The sequence below is a fragment of the Elephas maximus genome, chromosome 19, assembly GCF_024166365.1.
Source record: "Elephas maximus indicus isolate mEleMax1 chromosome 19, mEleMax1 primary haplotype, whole genome shotgun sequence".
In the NCBI taxonomy this organism is placed as follows: Eukaryota; Metazoa; Chordata; class Mammalia; order Proboscidea; family Elephantidae; genus Elephas; species Elephas maximus.
The window spans coordinates 68,100,485-68,124,027 of NC_064837.1; the positions used below are offsets into that span (position 1 = coordinate 68,100,485).

The following is a 23,543-nucleotide window of genomic DNA, read 5'->3' on the forward strand; positions in this document are numbered from 1 at the left end:
CAGCCACAGGTAGCTAGTGGAAAGGGGAGCAGGCCTTGGAGCCCCCCATGGCCACACCTGGCCTTGGTTTTGCCTGTGACTCCCGTCTTTCCCTGTCTGCTGGGCCTTTCTCCCCATTTCACAGATGGGGAAACTGAGGCGCGGCGTGTAGCTTTGCGAGGTAGAGTGGGACTGAGCAGATTGATTTCTCTTCGTTTCTGGTCACCCCAGGGCCAAGACCTCGAGGCTCACCCACCCGGCACCCCGCACTCCGTCACTGGCAGAGAGTAGGAGCGGGACGCCCCAGCCTTAGCCGTGGCGCAGAGATGCTGCGTCAGTGGTCGGTGGCGTCGGGGCTGCCCCCCGGGGAGCCAGAGCCCGGGGAGCCCGGGGCAGAGGAGCTGTGGGAGCAGGAGATGGAGAGGCTGTGCACCTCCAGGGCGCCGGTGCGCACGCTGCCCTACGCCATGGTGGACAAGCGGGTCATCCGGTGGGTGCCCGCGCTAGGGCGGAGGGTGGGGACACCCCGAGGAAGCACCTGGGGCATGGAGAGATCCCGGAGCCCGTGGGCGCTGCTCTGCGCGTCCTGGCGGGCACTGTGGGTGAGTGACTCAAAGCGCTCCATCACCACCCCAATGGCAGGCAGCTGCGGGAGCCCGAGGGGGTGCAGCCTTCGTGCTGGGAGCGGTGGCAGCGCCGAAGACAAACTGCGGGACGGCGCCTCAGAGAGACAGCGCGGCGGCTGATCGGCGGCTGCGGGCTCTGGAAGGGGGCTCTTTACGAGATCGGGGGTAGGACCCGCCCCCCGGAAGCCCTCCTCCCCTCGCTGGAGTCTCCACGTCCAGCCCTGAGCCGGGAGGAGGGCATCATCCTGCCTGCCCCATTGCCCCCTCCCTCCTACCAACCCACCGCCCCGCCCCGCCCCGCCCCGCCCCTCCGGCCAGCCAGGCCCGCAAACCTGGTTGGAAGGTAGCGCCTCTGGTGGCTGTCAGCGGTACTGCTCGGGGGCCATCAAGTCCAGGCTTCTGCAGCCTCCCCCACCCTTGTAAGGCTGGTCGCCCACACCGCTGGGTTGGTCAGCCTGGGCCCTGGCTCTCTACCTTCCTGACCACCTTGCTGTCTTCCTATAGGCCTCTTTGGCACTGGAATCCAGTCCTACTTCACCTTCCTGCGCTTCCTGCTGCTGCTCAACCTGTTGACGGTCCTGCTGATAGCCAGCTTCGTACTGCTACCCCTGATCTGGTTCCACTCCCCTGAGCCAGCGCCCACCCTGAGCCTGAGTGAGTCCCTTGCCCTGTGACCCACAGGTGCCCCCAGAAAGGGGAGAGTTCCCTGGAGCCCAGCTGCACCACTGGGGCTGGCTTAGGACTCAGAACTGGGGCAGCCTGGACACCATGTCCCTACTCTGGGCATCCTCCTGTGCCCTGCCCTAGGACTCTCACAGACCCACCTTGTTCAGGGCACACCTCCTGACAGCCTCAGGGCCCCTGCTCAGGCCTCCAGGGGTGGGGGTTATGGAGTTGGTGAGAGCAGAGCTTCACCTATGCCTTTTTATGGCCCCCTCTCCCTCCTCACAGCCCTCCGGTGCCCCGATGGCTACCAGCCCCAGACCGGCCAGCAGAGGCTCCACAATCAACTCTGGAACATCTTAACTGGCAGGGTGAGTGGGGCCTGACCTGGCCATGGCCCTGGGGTGTGGGGCGGTGGGCTGGGAGACCTGGGGAACTGGCCTCAGGGGAGCCCAGTCAAGAAACCACCCACCCCTGCAGGGATATCTCAGCTTCTAGTGAGGAAGGCCAGCGATGGGGTCAGAGAGAGGTGAGGCAACATGTCCAGTGGCTCTCAGCGCCCAGGTGGGATGGAGGTCACAAGGGACAAGAGGGAGAAAGTGTCCAGCTCTCTGGGATTAGCCCAGCCCCACCCTCATCCCTGGAAGCAGTAGAGTGGTTACCGGTATAGGCCCCTGGGTTTGAGTACTGACTCTATTCCTCAAAGCTGTGTGACCTTGGGCAAGTTGCCTAACCTCTCTGAACACACTCTGTAAAATGGGAATACTCTTACTGCCTACCTGATGAATTACAGTGAGAGATAGTGAGTTAATACACAGAAAGCCCTGAGAACAGAGACTGCACGTGGCTCACGTCCAGTTGTCACCCCCCAATGTCCCCAGGCCTTCGACAACACCTATCTCTTTTATGGTGCATACCGGGTGGGGCCTGAGAGCAGCTCCGCGTACAGCATCCGCCTGGCCTACCTGCTCAGCCCACTGGCCTGCCTGCTCCTCTGCTTCTGTGGGACACTGCAGCGGTGAGGGCAGAGCCTGTGCCTCCACTCTTTCTGGGGTGGGGTGTCTTCCCTGGTCATCCCTTCCTTCCTTGGCATGGCACATCCTGGTTGGCAGGAAGGCCTCTGGCCCTGTTCATCAGTAGCTCGGAGGCCTGAATTCTGTGTCTCCACCTGCTGACTTCAGGAGCAGCTAAGGCCTGCACCCTGGGCTGCCAGGGCCCTTCCCACCCCAGAGCCCAGAACCAAGGCTGGAGGGTGGGGGTGCCCATCCCCAGCAGGCCCCTGGCTTCTACCCCCTCCAGGATGGTGAAGGGGCTGCCGCAGAAGCCATTCCTGGGCCGGGACCACAGGATGCTTCTCAGTGCTAAGGTCTTCTCCTCCTGGGACTTCTGCATCCACGTGCAGGAGGCTGCCACCATCAAGAAGCAAGAGATCAGCAATGAGTTCAAGGTGTGTGTGAGGTCAAGACTGTGTGTGAGCAAGTGAGTGTAAGAGCATGAGTGTGTCTGTGTGTGAATGAGTGATTGTGGGTGTAAGTGTGAATGACAGTGTGAGTGAATAAGTGAGTGGGTATGAGCCAATAAGTATGTCTGTGTGTGAATGAGTGATGTGGGTGTGTGAGAATGTGTGAGTGAATAAGTGAGTGTGAGCAAATGAGTGTGGATAAGTGAGTGTGTATGACTGTGAGTGTGCATGTGTGAGTATAAATGAGGGATTGTGAGAGTATTTGTGTGAATGAGAGCATGTGTGAGTATACAAATATGTGTGACTGTGCATGTGTGTGACTACGTATATGTGTGTGTGTGAATGAGTGAGCATATGTGACTATATGTGTGAGTGTGGATGAGTGAGCACGAGTATGTGACTATGTATGAGTGTGTGAGTGTACATGAGTGTGAGTGTGAGTATACAACTGTATATAAGCGTGTGAGTGTATATGAGTGTGAGTGTATGAGTGTGAATGTGTGACTGTATATGAGCGTGAGTGTATGAGTATAAATGAATGTGAGCATGACTGTGGATATGAGTGTGTGAGTGCGAATGAGCCAGCGTATGTGATCATGTGTATGAGCGTGTGGCTGTGTGAGTGCTTGAGTGGGTCTGTGTGAGAGTGAATGTGAGCATGCAGGACCACACGTGGGAGCGTGTCAGTGGATGTAGGTGTGTGCACACAGGGTGTTACTGCACAGCAGGCGGCTGTACCTGTGTTGGATGTGAGCTCTCACCTGCACGGTTGAAAGGTGGGGGGTCTAGGTAATCTGACCACCACTCCTCTTCCCGTCCCTCTCTGGTCACCCCAACCTTGCCCAGACCCTACCATCCCAGCTCCCACCCACACTGGTCTGGGCCTGGGTCTGCGTGGCAGTGCCTTCCCCTGTCTGGACCTAACCCCACCCTCTGCTCCCCCACCCCCAACAGGTGGAGCTGGAAGAGGAGCGCCGTTTCCGGCAGGTGCAGCAGCAGACCCAGGCCCAGAGGGCCTGCCGCCTGCTCACCTACCTGCGGGTCAACCTTCTCATGGGGCTTCTGGTGGTGGGGGCCATCAGCGCCATCTTCTGGGCCACCAAGTACTCACAGGACAACAAAGAGGTGCCGGCCACTGATGTTCACTGAATGCAGCCACACCCCTGGGGGAACTGAAGTATCCCCATTTACAGAGCCGTGGTTAAAGCAATCTGCCCAAGGTCATGACCAAGTCCCACCAGCCAGGCTGCTGGGCTGCCACTAGGAGTAGTCTCTGGGCGGCAGGGCCCCAGGCCCACCCAGAGTTAGACTCTAGATTTTGGGAATCACAGGAGATGGAGGAACTGACAGGAGCCCCATCGCTCCTTCACACTCACACGCACCCATACGGTTACACAATCTCACACTCAGTCTCATACAGTCACACTGATAATCACTGATGTGCACTCATGTACAGTCCCACACTCGCAGCCTCAGTCACACTCTCATGCTCACTCATACGCACTCATGTACAGTCCCACACTCACAGCCTCAGTCACACTCTCATGCTCACTCATACACACTCATGTACAGTCCCACACTCACAGCCTCAGTCACACTCTCATGCTCACTCATACACACTCATGTACAGTCACACACAGCCTCAGTCACACTCTCATGCTCACTCATACACTCATACACAGTCCCACACTCATAGCCTCAGTCACACTCTCATGCTCACTCATACGCACTCATGTACAGTCCCACACTCACAGCCTCAGTCACACTCTCATGCTCACTCATACACAGTCCCACACTCACAGCCTCAGTCACACTCTCATGCTCACTCATACACACTCATGTACACACACTCACAGCCTCAGTCACACTCTCATGCTCACTCATACACACTCATGTACAGTCCCACACTCACAGCCTCAGTCACACTCTCATGCTCACTCATACACACTCATGTACAGTCCCACACTCACAGCCTCAGTCACACTCTCATGCTCACTCATACACACTCATGTACAGTCCCACACTCACAGCCTCAGTCACACTCTCATGCTCACTCATACACACTCATGTACACACACTCACAGCCTCAGTCACACTCTCATGCTCTCATACACACTCATGTACAGTCCCACACTCACAGCCTCAGTCACACTCTCATGCTCACTCATACACACTCATGTACAGTCCCACACTCACAGCCTCAGTCACACTCTCGTGCTCACTCATACACACTCATGTACAGTCCCACACTCACAGCCTCAGTCACACTCTCATGCTCACTCATACACACTCATACACAGTCCCACACTCACAGCCTCAGTCACACTCTCATGCTCACTCATACACACTCATAGCCTCAGTCACACTCTCATGCTCACTCATACACACTCATACACAGTCCCACACTCACAGCCTCAGTCACTCTCATGCTCACTCATACACACTCATGTACAGTCCCACACTCACAGCCTCAGTCACACTCTCATGCTCACTCATACACACTCATACACAGTCCCACACTCACAGCCTCAGTCACACTCTCATGCTCACTCATACACACTCATGTACAGTCACACACTCACAGCCTCAGTCACACTCTCATGCTCACTCATACACACTCATATACAGTCACATACTCTCACATTCCCTCATTCACACTCATACACTCTCACAATCACAAACATTAATAGATACTCAAATATAGTCTCATACAGTTACACACTCACACTTATACACTCACACACTTATAAAGTGACACACTCGCTCATGCTCACACATATACAGTCACACACTCAGTCACACAATCACTCACACACTCATATGGTCACAGACTGACATTCACTCACTTGCAGTCATATAGTCTCACACTCATTCACACTCACATATTCATACTTAGTCACACACAATTACTCGTTCACACCCTCTCATATAGAGTCACGCTCACAATTACTCATTCACACTCATATATATTGTCACACACTCATATTCACCATCACACTTATCCATAGTCACTCATTCACACTCATATCGATAGTCACACACATTCACACACTCATGTCCATGGTCACTCACAGTCACATACACACACTCACATACCCAGTCTCACCTTCCCTCTTCCCCGCTTTCTGCAGGAGTCTCTGTTTCTCCTGCTCCAGTACCTGCCCCCTGGCGTCATTGCCCTGGTCAACTTCCTGGGCCCCCTGCTGTTCGTCTTCCTGGTCCAGCTGGAGCATTATCCTCCCAACACTGAGGTCAACCTCACCCTCATCTGGTGAGTGACACCCTTGGGGGGTGACAAGTGGACAGTGCGTGTTGAGGGAGGCGGGGAGGGGAAAGGGCCAGGGGCATGTGAGGAGTCTGTATCCATGTGTCCATGGTCCTGTCCGGATTATTGCCTGGAACCAAGGGTCCCCAAACTGGGAGACTCCTCTCATTCACCACCAGGCCAGAGGGAAGGTGGGCTGACTCTTCTGGGTGGACTTGCCTCAGAGGAGGGGCCCCACGTCTCACGTTTCTCAGCCCCCTAACTTCAAAGAGGGGTCCTGAGTGGGGCAAACTGTTAAGCACTCAGCTATCAACCAAAAGCTTGGTGGTTCCGACCAACCCAGCTGCTCATTAGAAGAAAGGCTGCTGCTGCGAGTTCACAGCCTTGAGGATGCTGTGGAGCGCAGTTCCGCTCTGACACACACGGGGGTGCCGTTAGTGGGAGTCAACTCAACGGCAGCTGGTACCTCCAGACTGTCACCAGTCGGGACCAAGCCCTGGCCATTCAGAGGTGCAGGCCACTGTTCTGCAACATGGGACTCACAGCCAGGACTCACAGCCAGGACAGAGCAGAGCCAGAGCCGGAAACCACGTGGGTCTGCTCCAAAGCCCTAGGGCCTCCCGATGCCTGCTGGGTCCAGGGCTCCGTCTCCGTCTCCGTCTCCATCTCAGCACTCAGCTCCCCTTTGCCCCTTCTCGCCTCTCCCTAAATCCTCACATACGGCCCCCGAGCTCCACCCAAGCTTCTCTCTCCTCCTGCCACCCCCCACCTCGGCTCTGCCTGTTCTGCCTTCTGCTTCCTGAGCTGCTCTACTTCCCTCCAGCTTTGGCTTGACTTTACTTGGCTTTAAACTATATGTTTTGGATAGGTAATAATGCATGCACACTGTAAAACTTTCAAAATGTTCAAAAGGATGCCAGATAAAAAATAAGCCCCACCCACTCTGCCTCCCAGTCTCCCTCAACCTAAGAGCCACTGGTCCCAGCCCATGAGTATGGAAACGCCCACACCTACATCCAACATGTATGCTAGGGTGTCTTAGTTGTCCAGTGCTGCCCCAAGAGAAACAGCCACACCTACATACAACATGCACGCTACGGTGTCTTAGTCGTCTAGTGCTGCCATAAGAGAAATACTGCAAGTGGATGGCTTTAACAAACAAATTTATCCTTTCACAGTCTAGTAGGCTAGAAGTCGGAATTCAGGGCACCAGCTCCAGGGGAAGGCTTCCTCTCTCTCTAGACTCTGGAGGAAGGTCCCTGTCATCAACCTTCCCCTGGTCTAGGAGCCTCTGAGCATAGGGATCTCAGGTCCAAAGGATGAACTCTGCTCCTGGCACTACTTTCTTGGTGGTTTGAGGTCTCCCTGTCTCTCTGCTGGCTTCTCTTTTTTATATCTCAAAAAGAGATTGACTCAAGAGACAACCTAATCCTGTAGACTGAGTCCTGCCCCATTAACACAACTGCCTCTAGTCCTGCCTCGTTAACATCATAGAGGTAGGATTTACAGTGCATAGGACAGTCACATCAGATGACAAAATGGTGGACAATCACACAATAGTGGGACTCATGGCCTAGGCAAATTGATACACATTTTGGGGAGATGCAAGTCAATGCCTAACATTCCACACTTTGGCCCCCAAAAATTCATGTCCTTGCTAACCGTAAAACATTCACCCCATTGTATCACAGCAGAACTCTTAAATCAACTCCACGTCCAAAATCCAAAACTCCCGTCTTGGGTTAGACCATCATACTTCTGGGTCCAGCTATGTATTCTCTGAGTGTGAGTGGGCCAGATTTTAATAGGTGGTAGAGGAAAAGAAGCTCTCATGTTCAAGAAGGATAGTTAACGTTTAGCATGTTTCCTTACTGCTTGTTGTTAGTTGCCATCAAGTGGATTCTGACTCATGGTGACCTCATGTGATCAAAGTAGAATTGCTCCATAGGATTTTCAAGGCTATGATCTTTTGGAAGCAGATTGCCAGGCCTTTCTTCCGCAGTGCTGCTGGGTGTGTTGGAACCTCCAGCCTTTTGGTTAGTAGCTCAGTGCTTAACCATTTCCACCACCCAGGGACTCCTTCTACATAGCTGTTGTCATTGTTTGTTGCCATGGAGTCAATTCCAACTCCTGGCAGCCCCATGACAGAGTAGAACTGCTCTGTAGAGTTTTCAAGGCTGTGACCTTTCTCTACTGAAAGGTCTCAGGTATGTGTGTGAGTCTCTAAGGTGGGTGTGGGGGAGGATGGCTGGACTATTCAGTGTTTCCCAAACTGATTTAAAAACAGAACCCTTTTCGCATGAATCATCTAGAGACTGGGGTTCTGGGGAACAAACTTTGGGAAACACTGCCAGGGAAGGAAGAGGTTGGAAAAGGTTTAGGCCCAGGAGATGACACTGATCTCACCCCGTATCAGCCCCACCTATATCCTGGGAGCCCACCTGTGCCTCCTCTGCCTACCTGGGTCCCCTCCCTGACACCATCCCACCTCCAGGTGTGTGGTGCTGAAGCTGGCCAGCCTGGGGATGTTCTTGTTCTCCCTAGGCCAGACCGTGCTGTGCATCGGCAGAAACACGACCAGCTGTGAGTCCCACAGCTACAACGCCTGTGACTACCAGGTGGCTGGCAGCTCCACCGGGCGCCCCCCCATCCTTCTACGCAGATCCCCACCTCAAACCATGCAAAGCCTTGTCCCTGCCCCTTAGCCTCCGGTCCCTCTCCGGTCCCGCCTATGGGAGCCCTGGGCAGAACCGCTCCCATCAGCGACACACCTCCAGGGGGCGCTGTCCACATCACACTAGGATCTGTGGATGCGCAGTCCTGGCTGCAGAGGGTTTCCCTGCTCTCATCCCATCCCCAAGACTCTGTTTTAAATTAGAAATCACATCAGACTCCCGGAAGGCCCTCCACCGGGTGGGTGAGGGGAGGGGAGGCTGGGGGACAATGGGCGGTAACTGCTTCCCTCCCTTCCCGCCTTCTGCACCCCAGTGCTGGGAGAACTCGGTGGGGGAGGAACTATACAAGCTGAGCATCTTCAACTTCCTCCTCACGGTGGCCTTCGCCTTCCTGGTCACCCTGCCTCGCAGGTGAAACATGAGGGACACCACAGCGGGGACGGGGTGATGTGGGCCTGTGTGGGGGTGCCCAGTGGCCACAGCCAAGGGTGAGCCAGTCCACACACATGTCATGTGAGTGGGTGTGGGATGGGCAATGGTAACAGGACGTAGTCCACCATGCCTGGTGGGGGTAGTTACCTGGACACTCCCCTCCCCCAGGCTGCTGGTGGAGAGGTTCTCAGGCAAGTTCTGGGCCTGGCTGGACCGAGAGGAGTTCCTGGTGCCCAAGAACGTGCTGGACATCGTGGCGGGGCAGACAGTCACCTGGATGGGCCTCTTTTACTGCCCCCTGCTGCCCCTGCTCAACAGCGTCTTCATCTTCCTCACCTTCTACATCAAGAAGGTGAACTTTTGGGATAGGGCAGCGGAGTCTGGGAGGGAGCGTGGCTTGCGTCTTGAGCTCCGGAGTCAGGCAGAGCTGTTTCTGCCGCTTTCTAACTCCACTTCCCGGATTCCTCTGTGTCTCCCCAGTACACCCTCTTGAGAAACTCCCGGGCGTCCCCGCGGCTCTTCCGAGCCTCCAGCTCCATCTTCTTCTTCCAGCTGGTCCTCCTCCTGGGCCTGCTTCTGGCAGCGGTGCCCCTGGGCTATGTGGTCAGCAGGTGAGGGGCTGGGAGGGGCCAGGAGGTTGGTGGGAGGGGCCAGGAGGATGGTGGGAGGGGCCAAGCCTCAGCCCTGACGCCCCCTCCCTCCGCGGCCTCTCCCCAGCGTCCACTCCTCCTGGGACTGCGGCCTCTTTGCCAACTACTCGGCCCCCTGGCAGGTGGTCCCGGAGTTGGTGGTCCTCCGCCTCCCACTGCCCGGCCAGCGCGCCCTCCACTACCTCGGCTCCCACGCCTTCAGCTTCCCTCTCCTCATCCTGCTCAGGTGCCCGCCAGGGAACAGGAGAAAGGGGGCTTCCTGGGAAAGGGGGCCTCCTTCGGGGGGGAGGAGGTGTAGGTCTGGGCACCCCCAGCCAGTCTCAGGGCACCCGGGAGCTAGACAAGGGAAACCAAGGGAGGCCAGAGTCTAGAGAGCCGGGTTCCCCCTGTGCCCTGGGCCATCAAGAGGTCCCCCTTCCGGGACGCAGTGAGGGCTCCACGACCCCCGGGGAGGCACAGCTTCAGCCGCAGCCCGCTCACAAGCCACAGCTGTGGCGTTACTCCTGCGCCCTGCTGAGAGGGGGTAAGCTGGGGGCCCTGGGAGAAAGGAAATGAGGGTTCTGTCCAGACAAGTGGATGCAGAGAGCAGACCCCCGGCCGAGTTTTAGGAATCAGTGTGTGGGGGAGGAGGTCAAGGAAGACGCCTGTGCTCCGACGTGTGACCTTCGTTCCCCCGTCTGCCCCAAGCCTTGTCCTGACCGTGTGCGTCTCCCAGTCCCGGGCCAACGCCAGTGCCATCCAGGGTCTCCGGAAGCAGCTGGTGAGGGTGAGTGGGCGGGGCCTCGGGCGGGGAAGGACTTCTGGTGGGAGCGCGATCTCGGGCTGGAGGCGAGGCCGGACGGGAAGTGCCCTCGGCCTGGGAGCCGGACTGTGATGGGCGTGGTCTGGTCGGGGCGTGGCCTCTGTCAGAGGCGGTGCATTGGGCGTGGCCTCTGGCTAGGGGTGGGATCTGGCGGGGCGGGGCCTCGGGCCGGGGGCGTGATCTCGATGAGCTTGGCCCGGGCCGCGGCGGGCCCCTGGGGGGTGTGGCCTCAGGGAGGGGCGGGGCCTCCGCCGGGGGCGGGCCTCGGTCCCGTTGCCGGCGGGTAGGCGCAGGCGGAGCTCGCAACGCGCGATTCGCTCCTCTTGCAGCAAGTCAAGGAGAAGTGGCACCTGGTGGAGGACCTGTTGCGGGTGCTGCCAGAGCTGGGCCCGAACAAGTCTCCGGGACCTGAGTCCCCTCACTCCGGGGCTTCGCCCCCGCGGTCCTTCTGCCCTGGATTCCCGTGCCCAGGCACCCCGGGCCCCAGGTCCCCCCTGCCCGGACCCTCCCTCGGGCATCCCGCCGGGCCGCGCTCCCCCTGCTCCGGAACGCGCGACGCCCCGGCTCCCCCCTGCAGATTCCGCTTCCCCAGCGCCGCGGAGCAATAGCACCCCTGTCCCCGCTGGGGACCATCGCCCCGCCCGCAGCCTCCCAGGCCTGGGATGGGGTCCCCCAAGGGAAGTGCACACACCCAGGAGCAGCAGGAAGAAAATAATAGGCACTTGTGTTTATGTTTTCATCTCATTCCTTGAAAACTATTTTTCTGTGAATGTTTTATAATGTACATAATGTATTGATATAGTTACTCATGGAATCATTTTATAAATATACATCTATTGAGAGTACTCACTCAGAAGTTGTTTACCAATGGAAGGCCGTTGTAAAAGAGTGAGACCTCCATCTGTGGAAAATGTCCCCGAATGGCACAAGCGGTTAAGTGTGGAAAGGCTGGTGGTGTGAACCCACCCACAGGCCCCCCAGAAGACAGCTCTGGGGATCTGCTTCCCAAAGGTCATGGCCTAGAAAACCCTACAGAGCCGTTTTATTCTGCACACCTGGGGTCACCATGAGTCGGAATCAACGCCAAGGCAACTCACAAGAACCCACACCTGTGGAAGGGGTACACCTGTGTTGAGGGCTTGCTGTGCATTCCAAGTGTTTTATGTATATCATCTCGTTTAATTCTCCCACAGCCTTCTGTTATTCTTGTTAGCTGCCATTGAGTCGGCTCAGACTCGTGGTGGCCCTGTGTACAACACAAGGAAATATCGCCCAGTTCTGCACCATCTTCATGACGGTTGGTAGGCTTGAGTCCAAGCCTGCAGCCACTGTGTATGTCGAATGACTTCCAACCTAGGGGGCTCGTCTTCAGCACTACATTGGACAATCTCGGTGAATTTTTTGAAGCTGATCACCAGGCCTTTCTTCCTAATCTATCTGAGTCTAGAAGCTCTGCTGAAACCTGTCTACCATGGGGGATCCTACTGGTGTTTGAAATCTGGTAGCATAGCTTCCAGCATCATAACAACAAACAAGCCACCACAGGATGTCAAACTGACAGGTGGGTGGTGGATTCCTTCTTTACATATGAGAAAACTGGCCCCTCAGAGGTTAGCTAATGGGCCTAGAGTCAGAAAGGACAGGGCTGGGGTTGGGACCCAGACACTCTCCTCAGAGCCATCCTGTGCCTCTGAGGGTCTCCGAGGCCACTCCTGACCCCATGGCCTTACTGGAGCCAGGGGCAGTCTCTATGTTGCAGCACCCCTCCCCCAATTCAAGATGAATAGATGTTGATAGCAACAGGTCAGCAGAAACACCTTCCCCCCACTTGCCCAGCTGCCTCAGTCATGCACCTTTCATATTTGTGACACCTCAGAATGTCATTCTGCACCTTATCTGGTGCCCCCTTGGACTTGGGCCAGGTGGCAAGTGCCCCCCTCTGCCCACTCCCACCTTCACATGCCCCTGTCAGCCTCTCTGTCAGGATTCTTCTGCAAGGACCACCCTGCCTCAACAAAGGACACCAAAACAGAGGTCCGGCCATGCCTTCCACAGGACTCTCTCCCATCCTCCCCCTCCACCCTGTGACTGCTGGTCAAGCTGACCTCCAGGGACGGTGGGGTGATGGGGCCCACTCTGAGGACCATCACAGTGCACAGACCTGCATTGTGGGAAACAGGGAGTGTAGGTGGCAGAGGGCAGCACCCTCAAGGCCCAGCTCTGCGATCTCTGAGCCTCCAGTCACCGAGGCTGCTGTGGCTTTAAACCTGTGGTTGCCATACTTGGAGAGCACCCAAAAGCTGATAAAAGCTGTCCCCACCCCAGAGATGCTAATGTAATCGGGTGTAGCCAGGCACCCAGATGTTCTAAAGCTCCAGGTGACTCTCCCAGGCAGCTGGGCGGAGAAGTGCTGGTTAGAGAACCATCAGCAGGGAGGTGAGGAAGAACCCCGGGACGAGCTTGGACAGCCCTAAGGGTCCCAACGTGGGTAAAGGGCAGCTCTGCCTGCCATCCTCGGGCTGGGTGCTTCTTCATCTGGTCAGTCACGACAGCCCCCTCAGCCCCTCCAGTCATTCACTGGCCTTGCCTCTCACTCAGCAACAGTCAATGAACAAATACATTAAGTGATGCTAAACACCAGGCCCTGTTCCAGGGGCTAATGAGGCAGTGAGGGGGGGAAACAGATGGAGTTCTGCCCTCAGTCAGCAGAGGGCCACGAGCCTGGCCAGATGAAAGTGATGTGCTGTTAATTAGCAGCTTGGGGCCAAAGTGTGGTCTCTGGACCTTCAGTATCAGCATCACCTGGGGGACAGCCACCCCCATACAACCCCTCAATGCCTCATGATCCCCCTTCAGCCCTGAATTCCCCCCCCACACCCAACTTTCAGCAGATGCGGGAGCAGATGCCCTGAATTTGGACTTCTAGCCTCCTAAATTGTGAGAAAAGATTTTTGTTAAATCCACCCCCTTGCGGTGTTTCTGTTATAGCAGCACTGGAACACTGAGATGCTCCCCAAATGGGAGAAATTACAAGCAGAGAAGTAGGTGGGCCTTTGGGACCCAGGGTCTGTTCCCAGGGATGGGAGTCATCACTGTGGGTGGCTGTGACAGAAGCTGACTCATGTCTCTGGGGAGCGAGGAGACTTCTTGGTGGCCGACAGACATGGTATTGGAAGCAGGATCTACTGGACACCACATGGGGACCCAGCTTCTCACCATAGTCCTTCCCATTGCTCCCTGGTGGGCAGGTCACCCTCTCAGACCAGCTTCCCACTGCACCCAGATCTCACAGGCCTCAGCCAATCGCCCTGAGAAGGACCAAGGAGAGTCCTGGGGCAGGGCTGGAATTGGCCTTCCTGGTCAGTGTCCATCCCTGGATCTGTCAGGGGTGGCGATGGGGTTGGCCAAGACAGACAGGTTCTGCAGGGAGAAGGCAGCTCCCATGGGACACAGATGGTTACCTGTGGGGTGGGGCCATCCCTAGAGAAGGCCCAAATGACCGTTTCCTGCACAGAGTAACTGAGCATTGCCAGAGAGGGCTGGCTGGTGCATCGGCCTAGACTGGGTGTGGGTAAGGAGCCAGGCTGCTCGGACACCCAGCTTTGGGCAGGCAGATGCCAAGGCCCACTGTGGGGTTGGCGGGTCCCAGTCTCACCTGCTTCCTCTGTTCTCTGCTCCAGGTACTCTGAGCTCCCCACCCTGAGGGTTCAGCCCTGGTCTGGAGCTCTGCCACATGGCTCTTGCACTCTCTGAGGTTTCCGGGCTCTGGGGGGCCCCATTCTCTTCCACCCTTCTCCTCAGACCCAGTTAGCTCTGCTGCAGGCTGCCACAAAGGCTGTGACATGGGCTATGATGTGGCTTGGTCTCCTTTTGGCCTAGGCTGGTGGGGGCCTGGGGCCCAGGTCCCCGGGAATGACCCACACTCCATGGGCATGGGGAAGGGCCCCCGCTCTGAGCTCCTCAGGAACAGTGCTTGAGCACAACACCTGCCTGCCATCCCTTGACATACTCAGGTGACCAGGGCCTCCCCTCTAAGGTTTAATCCAAGGACTGAACCCAGTGCCAGCCACCCAGCAGGTGATCAAGAAGAAACCACCAAGAACTGGCAGAGGCTGCCTGGCCTTCTGCTTCTCTGACCGGATCCCCCCACCCATTCCCCAACATAAGCTGAGCAGGGGCTGCCTGGCCTTCCTCTTCTCTATCCAGATCCCTGACCCATTCCCCCTGGGAGCTATGTAAGAACCCTTGGGTGGTACAGTTAAGATACTCAGCTACTAACCAAAAGGTTGGAGGTTCAAGTCCACCCAGAGACGCCTTGGAAAAAAGGCCTGGCAATTTATTTCTGAAAAATCAGCCATTGAAAACCTCATAGTACCCCAAGAGTATGGCCCCCAGACACACTTTTAACTCAGTACTGAAGTCACTCCTGAGGTTCACCTTTTAGCCAAAGATTAGACAGGTCTATAGGGGCAACAATAACATGCGTATTCGTAGGAAGGGGCAGAAAAACTGGACAAATGGAAACAGGGAAACTAGGGAGAGTGTTGACACATTGTGGGGTTGCCAGCCAATGTCACAAAACAAGGTGTGTATTAACTGTTTAATGAGAATCTTCCAGGACATTCTCCCCATATCAAGGCCACCTGATCAGCAACCTCAATTCAACTGCAACCTCAACTGCCCCTCGCCAGGTAAGCTACCCTAGTCACAGTTCTGAGATTTCGGATGGGGACATCTACCTGCCACAGGAGCCTGGGGTCCCTCAGCTCAGCAGTGATAGCTGACTTTCAATCCTGGTTTGACTCCAAGGCCCAGGCTCCCTCCACTTCTCAGGGAGGGGGTGAGGGCTTGAAAGAGGGTGCTGAGGATGTGTGGGGGCAGGGTGCTTTGCTCTGGGTCTGCCTGGGCCACTGGGCTATCTCCCCAGTGCAGGCACCCACTTGGCAAGGAGCACCCCATGAGCCCCAGCAGGGAAGTGGCCAAGGGTGAGGAAGCTTGTTGGAGCCTGGGCGGAGGGCTCACACCAGCAGAGGTATGAGGCTCCTGTTGCTGCTGCACAGCTGGGCTTTGCTGGGTAAGGCTCCTGGGGTCATCCTGGAGGGGGCAGCTCCACTGCCAGGGCTCTGAGGAGGTGGGCTTAGGGCAGGGGGTGCTGGGGAGTATAGGAGAGTGGGCGCTGAAGGCATGGGCACCCCCTGGGAACATGGGCCAGCTAAGGAAAGATGTGGGCAGGAGTTTCAGACCAGTCACTCGCTGGTATGCTATTGCCTCAAAGACCAAACGTCCTGAGGCTTGAGAGCTTCTGCAAATGCAGGTGCTTGTTGGGTCCTGGGGCCTTACTTCTCCCTCTGCCCTGTGCAGGAGGCTCTCTAGGCTGTCTTCAGCCTCCCCCTCCACGGCAAGGAGGCTCTGCTTACCAACCTGCTCTCTTTTACAGCCTCCAGAGGCTTCTCCAAGGATCTGGAGAACGGTGAGTAGACCAGAAGTCTGGAGGGAGACGTGCCCCCAGCTGGGGACCCGGTGTTGGAGCCCCCCATGTAGGGGTCTTGACTGGGGAGGAGGTCCAAGAGGACTCCTGTCAAAAAAAAAAACAAAAAAACATTGCTGTCAAGTCAATTCCAACTCATAGCGACCCTATAGGACAGGGTAGAGCTGCCCCATAGAGTTTCCAAGGAGCTTCTGGTGGATTCGAACTGCTAACCCTTTGGTTAGCAGCCATGGCACTTAACCACTACACCACCAGGTTTCCTGTTGGTGGTGGACAGTGGGACAATTCTAGAACTGGCCTCAACCCCTGCGGGGCCCTGGAGGGAATGGAGATCTGTAGACGGAGCGGGTCAGTATGGGGATTGCCAAGGAACGCAAAAGGGAAAGCCCTTGACTTCCAATGGGGGGAGGTGGGGGTGTATCCTGGTTAGGTGTGTCCCAACCGCTCCTCCTGCAGGCCCCTGATCAGCCCTGCCGGGTGTGGGTGTGACCCTCGGAGAGGGCTGAGGGGTTTTGGTGGGACACTTTGGCTCAGGAGGTCCCGGGGATGCTCAGGCAAGGAGCAGGGCAGTGGGGGAAGGGGGAAGTCGAGGCTCTTCCAGGGGCCTTGCAAACACGAGGCTGCTCTCTTAGAGGCCGCAAGAGGGCGCCCGGGTCTCACTCTCCACGAGCCTCCTGAGGGAGTGGGCATCGAGAGGCGGGGGCGCCGGACAAGGTCCCCAAACCCTCGGTTTCTACCCTCACCTACTCCCCCCGCCCCCGTCTCTAGCCCTGGTGTCCGTCCAGGTGACGGTGACCGGTCCCCTCCTCCTCTCCACGACCCCCTCCTCCCTGTCTCGTCCCAGCCAGACCACTGCCCCTGGAGGCCGACCCCAGAGCCCAGCTTCCCCTTCTATTCCGCTGAAGGGCGGGGATCCGGCAGTGGTGACGTGGTTTCACTTGAATGAGGTACAGCCTGGACTATCATTTCCTCATTCGCATTTAAAAATAAACACGCTGTTGGTGTCGCTGCTCTGCAGGCCTGGGTCTGGGGAAGTACCTGGGCAGGGCAGTCCAGCCTCCTGCTCCAGGCCCCCAACCCTTGCTCAGACTCTTGACCCCCAGTCCTGCTAACTAAACTCCCCTGAGACCTACTGATAAATCATTCATTCATTCAACGAGTATTCGCTGAGCCCCTGTTTTGTGCCTGGCACTGTTCTAGGCACCCAGGATACATGAGTTACCGAAACAAAGCAAGGTCCCTGTCCTCAAGTAGCTTACATTCTAGTGGGGCTGGGGACGGGTGGCAAGCCATAATAAAATAAGTGCATTCTACACTGTGTTAACCGGGTCCCTGAGTGGCGACACCAGTTTGCACTCTACTCCTAACCAAAGGTTGGTGGTTTGAACCCACCTGAAGAAAGGGCCGATGATCTTTTGAAAACCAAAAGAAAGCAGAACCATTAGAGATCAAGTCAACTCAGACCCATAGCGACTTTACAGGACAGCGTAGAACTGCCCCACGGGGTTTCCAAGGCTGCAATCTTGCCACATCTTTCTCCCATGGCTGGTGAGCTCGAACCACTGACCTTTGGTTAGCAGCCAAGTGCTTAACCATAGGCTTAAAAACCAACCGTGCGGAGCACAGCTCTACACTGCACATGTGTAGTCGTTGGAGTGGATGTCAAGCAACAGACTGATAGGTTATAGAGAAAAATCAGCAGGTGAGAGAGGAGGGAGCCCGGGGGGAATGGGTAGGTAGGGTGAAGTTTGGGAAGTCATTGCTGAGAGGGGACATGGAACAAGGATTCGAAGGAGGTGACAGAGCAGGGCAAGCCTGCCATGTTGGCCTGAGCACAGAAAGCAAGGGGGAAGGGAGTGATGGGTAAGGGTGGGGGGGGGGCAGGGCACAGGGTTGACTGTAGGGGGCCCGGGATGGGGGTGAGACACCCCAAGAAGTCATTGGCGGGGCCATTTTGGCTGCTGTGTTGAGAAGAGACCAGATGGGGATGAAACATGGAAGCCTGGAGACTTGTTAGGCTATTGCCAGGATCTGGGAGGAGAGAGTGGGTGATGGCCGGAGAGGCAGGGAGAAGCAGTGCAGATATATTTGTGTTCTGGAGACCAGGCCAGCAGCATTTGTTGGTAGATAGGATGCAAAAGAGAGTAGTTGAAGATGACTCCAAGGTTGTTGGCCTGACAAACTAGAAAAAAAACAAAACCTAATTGCTATCGAGTTGATTCCAACTCGGAAGAAGGTCCTGGCAATCTACTTCTGAAAATTCAGCCATCGAAAACTCTATGGAGCACAGTTTTACTCTGACACAGGTGGGGTTGCCATGAGTCGGAATCGACGCCACAGCAGCTAATTTGGTACTCCCTTGAGAGAGAGCAAAGGAACCCGGATGGGTTGTCTTCCACTCACTCCTAGGACCAGTCTGGCACTTCTCAGAGGGAGCTCTAGACCATTTCACAAGAACCACTTCGAGGGATGGGCTGGGTTGCTTGTTCAAAATCAGATCCTTAGACCCTAAATGGGGTCTAATGAACAGGATCTCCAGGTTTGGGACTCGGGGATTTCCAAGCTTCTGGCTATCGCAGAGATAAGTCTGTGGAGTGGTATGGGGGATCCCGAAGGGCTGGGCAGCAGCTCTATTGTCTGCAGCCTGAGGACGGACCCCAAGCTGCTGCTTTCTTTCTTTAGCAGCACAACTCCAGTTGCCCCCCCGCTCACCTGCTCAACCCACCCTTGGGCTCTGCTCAGTTTCCAGTCCTGGGGGTAGCCTTGTCCTCACTTTTCAAATTTCGAACGTGCCATCCCCATCATCAAATGTTCCCACACAGCTGATGAATTTTAAATTGACTAAAGACTACCCTTTATTAGTGGGCTAGATCCATAAATAGGAGCCCTGGTGGCGCAGTGGTTCAGCACTTGGCTGTTAACTGCAAGGTCAGTGGCTGAACCCACCAGCTGCCCCATGGGAGGAGAATGTGGCTGTCTGCTTCTGTAAAGACTATAGCCTTAGAAGCTCTATGGGGCAGTTCTACTCTGTCCTATGGGGTCACTGTGAGTCAGAATCAACTCAATGGCAATGGGTTTGTTTTTGGGTTTTGGTTTAGATCCATAAACTCAGTATTCAAAAGCAGCAAACTGCACAAATCTTGTTAAAATGAAAAGTAAATTCCCCAGGCTCAGTGCATTTAAAAAATGAGTGTGTGCTCATGCAAATCAAGTTTCTATTAATGGCCATTGAAATGGAAATGAAGGCATCATTTTTTTCTTTCCATTTTTTATAAGTCAAGGTCACTTCCCTTCTCAAAGGAATTAAAAAAAAAACATATATATATATAATCACACCTTGTCCCTGGGCCTCCATTTCCCCCACATGGAGGCAGGATTCTGCCCAAAAGATTCTCTTGGGACCAGAAGGAGTGAAAGGCTCTGGGCCCTGAGAGCAGCATTTACTGAATTCTTGGTAGCAGCCTACAAAATGGTGCCCCAAAGAGTAACTCTAATTCTAGATATAGCTTTATTTTCTTCAAATCAAAGACTTTGCATGAAAACCTGTTTCAAAGAGAAAAGGAATGTATTCAGAAAAAAAAAAAACGGCTTGTCAGGAAGTTTAGAAAGAGGAACAGACGAGAAAATAGTTGTTGGTGTTCATGCAGCCCTGGGCAGGGAAGAAATCCTGATTCTAGAGGGCTGGTGCTGGTAGTCTTATTGTTGTTAGATGCCATCAACTCAACTCCAAATCATGGTGATCCCACATATAAAAGAACGAAATGTTGCCCAGTCCTGTGCCATCTTCATAATCATTGGTATGCTTCAGGCACTCGAAATACACAGTGGTGCAAAAAAAGTCTCTAGCATACCAACTGGATTGAATTGTGTCCCCCCAAAATATGTGTCAAGTTGGTTAGGCTATGATTCCCAGTATTGTGTGGTCATCCTCCATTTTGTAAAATGTCGTAGATTCTGGCTTCTGTGCGATATGCAGATGACACAACCTTGCTTGCTGAAAGCAAAGAGGACTTGAAGGACTTACTGATGAAGATCAAAGACTACAGCCTTCAGTATATATTAGGCCTCAACATAAAGAAAACAAAACTCACAACTGCACCAATTAAGCCACATCATGATAAACTTAGAAAAGATTGAAGCTGTCAAATATTTCATTTTACTTGGATCCACAATCAACACCCATGGAAGCAGCAGTCAAGAAATCAAATGATGTATTGGATTGAGCAAATCTGTTGCAAAAGATCTCTTTAAAGTGTTCAAAAGCAAAGATGTCACCCTGAAGACTAAGGTGCGCGTGACCCAAGCAAACAGTGTTTTCAATCACCTCACATGCATGTGAAAGCTGGACAATGAATAAGGAAGACCAAGGAAGAACTGATGCCTTCGAATTATGGAGTCGGTGAAGAGTATTGAATGTACCATGGACTGCCAGAAGAACAAACAAATCTGTCTTGGAAGAAGTACAGCCAGAGTGCTCCTTAGAAACAAGAATGGCGAGACTTGGTCTCACATACTTTGGACATGTTATCAGGAGCGACCAGTCCCTGAAGGACTTGAGGACACCTAACAACAACAGGCTCATGGTTAAGGCCCCATTTGGGAGTGAGTTTTCTGTTATGTTAATGAGGCAAGATTAGGGTGGGACCTATCTTGCTGAGTCACCACCTTACTAGAGGGTATGACTCAAGTCTCCACTCTTACCCCAGTTACCACCTGGACCCCAGTCACCATCCTGACCCTTTATTCAAGTCACACCCTTGCTTGAGTCACACCTTTTATCTTACAAGAGAGAAAAGGAGAGAGAAGCAAGCAGAGATAGGGACCTCCATACCACCCAGAAGAGCCGAAGAGACAGGAGCGGAGCGCATCCTTTGGAACCGAACCGGGGTCCCTGTGCTGGGAACCTCCTAGAACCAGGAGACACACAGAGAGAACTGTAACAGAGGAGACAACACAAGACGGCGAGAAGCCAAGGCAGAGAAACGGCAGCAGCAGAACCAGGAGACCAGTGCAAGACAGTGGGGAGCTGAGCCCCGTAGCAAGAGAGAGCCAAGTGTCTTTGGGCAGGAGGCTTCCTGGCAGAGTGGGGTGCCTCTTCTCAGCCATGTCTGCAGGAAGGTCTCTCTCTGGCCCTCTGCCCCTCGGCCCCTTGGCCTGGCCTCTGCTCTGCTTGGGGAAATGTTACTAAGCTCTTCAGCTCCACTTTGGTCATGTCAGGAGGAATCAGTCCCTGGAGAAGGACATCACGCTTGGTAAATACAGGTCAGTGGAAAAGAGGAAGACCTTCAACGAGATAGATTGACACAGTGGCTGCAACAATGGGCTCAAGTGTAGCAATGATTGTGAGCATGGTGCAGAACCAGGCAGTGTGTTGTTCTGTGGTACACAGGGTCGCTATGAGTTGGAACCGACTCGATGACACCTAACGACAACAAGATAAGTGAGACACCAACGAGAGTGAAGATGGTGCAGGACTGAGCAATGATAATGCAGTGGTTAAAGAGCTTGGCTGCCTACAAGTCTGAACCCATCAGTCGCTCCATGGTAGAAAGATGTGGCAGTGTGTTTCCCTAAAGATTACAGCCTTGGGAACTCTATGGGGCAGTTCTACTCTGTCCTATAGGATCTCTATGAGTTGGAATCAACTAGATGGCGACGGGTTTTTGTTTTCCAGCCTTTGGGGGCTTGTCTTCCAGCACTATATCAGACAGCATTCTGTGGTGATCCATAGGGTTTCATTGGCTAATTCGTGGCGCTAGATCACCAGGCCTTTCTTCCTAGTCTTAGTCTGGAAGGTCTGCTGAAATCTGAGTGACTCTGCTGGTATTTGAAATACTGGTAGCAAAGCTTCCAGCATCACAGCGATGCAGCACATAAGCTACCATCTGGAACAGGCCAGAAAAGCACAGGGCCTGTGCTCTGGCACCTTAGTTGGCCAAGCTGCTGAATCTAGAAATTGAACCGAGTGTCTCACCTCTCCCAGCATGGGCTTCAACCGCCTCCATGCTTCCCACCCACATCATGTATTTTTACTTCATTTTCATAGTTAAATATTCTGGGCAGAAGGAGCCTAAGACCCTTCCTCAGCTTTTTTTTTTTTTTTAATGATTGAGGTACAATTCATATAACAAAAAATGAGCAATTTTAAAAGGAACAATTCAGTGGCATTTAGTATCTTCACGATGCCATGCCACTACCACCTCCACCTGGTTCCAAAACATCTTCATGGCCCCAAGGAGAAACCCCACACACATTAGCAGTCTCTCTCCCGTCCCCGCTCCCACCAGCCCCTGGCAACCACTCATCTACTTTGTCTCTATGGACTTACATGTTCTGGATATTTCACATAAGTGGGATCATACAATATTGGTCGTTTGTGTCTGGCTTATTTCACTCAGCATAGTGTTCTCAAGGTCCATCTACACTGAAGCATGTATCAGAACTTCATACCTTTTTATAGCTGAATAATAAATATTTCACTGTATGGATGGACGGCATTGTGTTTCTCCATTGTCTGTTGAGGGACATGTGGGTTGTTCCCACCTTTTGGCTTTCGTGAACAGTGCTGCTATGAACATGCAGGTACAAGTGTCTGAGTCCCTGTCCTTGATTCTTTTGGGGCTATAGCCAGGAGTGGAATTGCTGGGTCATGTGGTAATTCCGTTCAGCGTTTCCTTAAGGTGCTTATTAAATAATGTTGGTCTTTTTTTCCCCTCGGACACTTTCACTTCCCAGGAGACAACTCCAGCATTTTAATTAACTACAAAGTCGTGGAGCTTTTCCCCAATGGCTGCCGAGTTCTCATAACATGCAACACAACACAGATGCCCCGACCAATCACCTACCACCTCTGGGATAGTCAGGGCACAACAGTGGCCGAGAAGGTGGTGAATACCAGTGACCCAGCCTCCTTCACCATCAACATCACACTGGAATCCAGTTCAGAACTGCTCAGCTACTCCTGCCACGTGGACATCACATCCAGCCAGATGGCCACCAGTGACAGGCTGCAGATAGACAGGCGGCTGTGCACCAGTGAGTGTGGGTGGTGGGGGTACCACAGGGGGAGTGGGCACCTGGCAGCAGCAGCTGGCAGGTAAACCTGGAGCTTCTGGAGGTGGGATTCCTGGGACCCTGGGGGTCGGGCTTAGAGAAGGTCAAGGGAGGAGGGTGGGGACAAGGACAAGGATGCCCACAGTCCCATAAGGCCTAGTATCTGGCCATGCCTGTTCCCAGGAGGGGCCCTGGCACAAGCCCCTGGGCAGGGTGTGGTTGAAGGGGTTAAGAGGAGCATGCAAAAGGGCAGAAGTGACCAAGCAAGGCCTGGCTAGGATGGAGAAAGGATAAGATTAGGGGTTTGTTTAGTGCTGACCTCAGACTGATAAGCTAGGCACCCTTTGTGTGTTATGTCATTTAATCTTCATCACCCAGACAGTGGGGTCTATGGAAATGGAAGAGAAAGGAGGTTACAAAACTTGCCCGGGCCTCTTGGTTTGCAAGT

At 54.4% G+C, this 23,543-nt stretch overlaps 1 protein-coding gene across 7 annotated transcripts; it reads left to right on the plus strand.

Moving 5' to 3' along the window:
• The first annotated feature begins 305 nt into the window (after positions 1-305).
• TMC8 (transmembrane channel like 8) lies at positions 306-22,830 on the plus strand. Of its 7 annotated transcripts, none has more exons than XM_049859269.1 (19): positions 306-469; positions 622-770; positions 1,110-1,259; positions 1,557-1,639; positions 2,150-2,286; positions 2,568-2,715; positions 3,685-3,855; positions 5,862-6,001; positions 8,490-8,613; positions 8,984-9,081; positions 9,271-9,454; positions 9,583-9,713; positions 9,820-9,978; positions 10,440-10,518; positions 10,884-12,115; positions 12,527-15,245; positions 15,482-15,586; positions 15,992-16,024; positions 22,778-22,830. In XM_049859269.1, exons 1-15 carry the CDS (start codon positions 306-308, stop codon positions 11,160-11,162), a joined length of 2,196 nt encoding a protein of 731 aa, XP_049715226.1. In that variant the 3' UTR covers positions 11,163-12,115; positions 12,527-15,245; positions 15,482-15,586; positions 15,992-16,024; positions 22,778-22,830. The 7 variants fall into 7 exon arrangements, with proteins under 7 accessions (XP_049715226.1, XP_049715227.1, XP_049715223.1 ...); XM_049859270.1 differs by having other exon boundaries at positions 15,173-15,245; XM_049859266.1 differs by having other exon boundaries at positions 10,884-15,245.
• Positions 22,831-23,543: the final 713 nt, after the last annotated feature.

Excerpts from the sequence above, each read along its gene's own strand:
- TMC8 (XM_049859266.1), top strand. The coding sequence starts at position 306 with ATGCTGCGTCAGTGGTCGGTGGCGTCGGGGCTGCCCCCCGGGGAGCCA. Across the intron at positions 470-621 it reads GTGGACAAGCGGGTCATCCG|GCAGCTGCGGGAGCCCGAGG; the intron begins GTGGGTGCCCGC and ends CCCCAATGGCAG. Across the intron at positions 1,260-1,556 it reads AGCGCCCACCCTGAGCCTGA|CCCTCCGGTGCCCCGATGGC; the intron begins GTGAGTCCCTTG and ends CCCTCCTCACAG.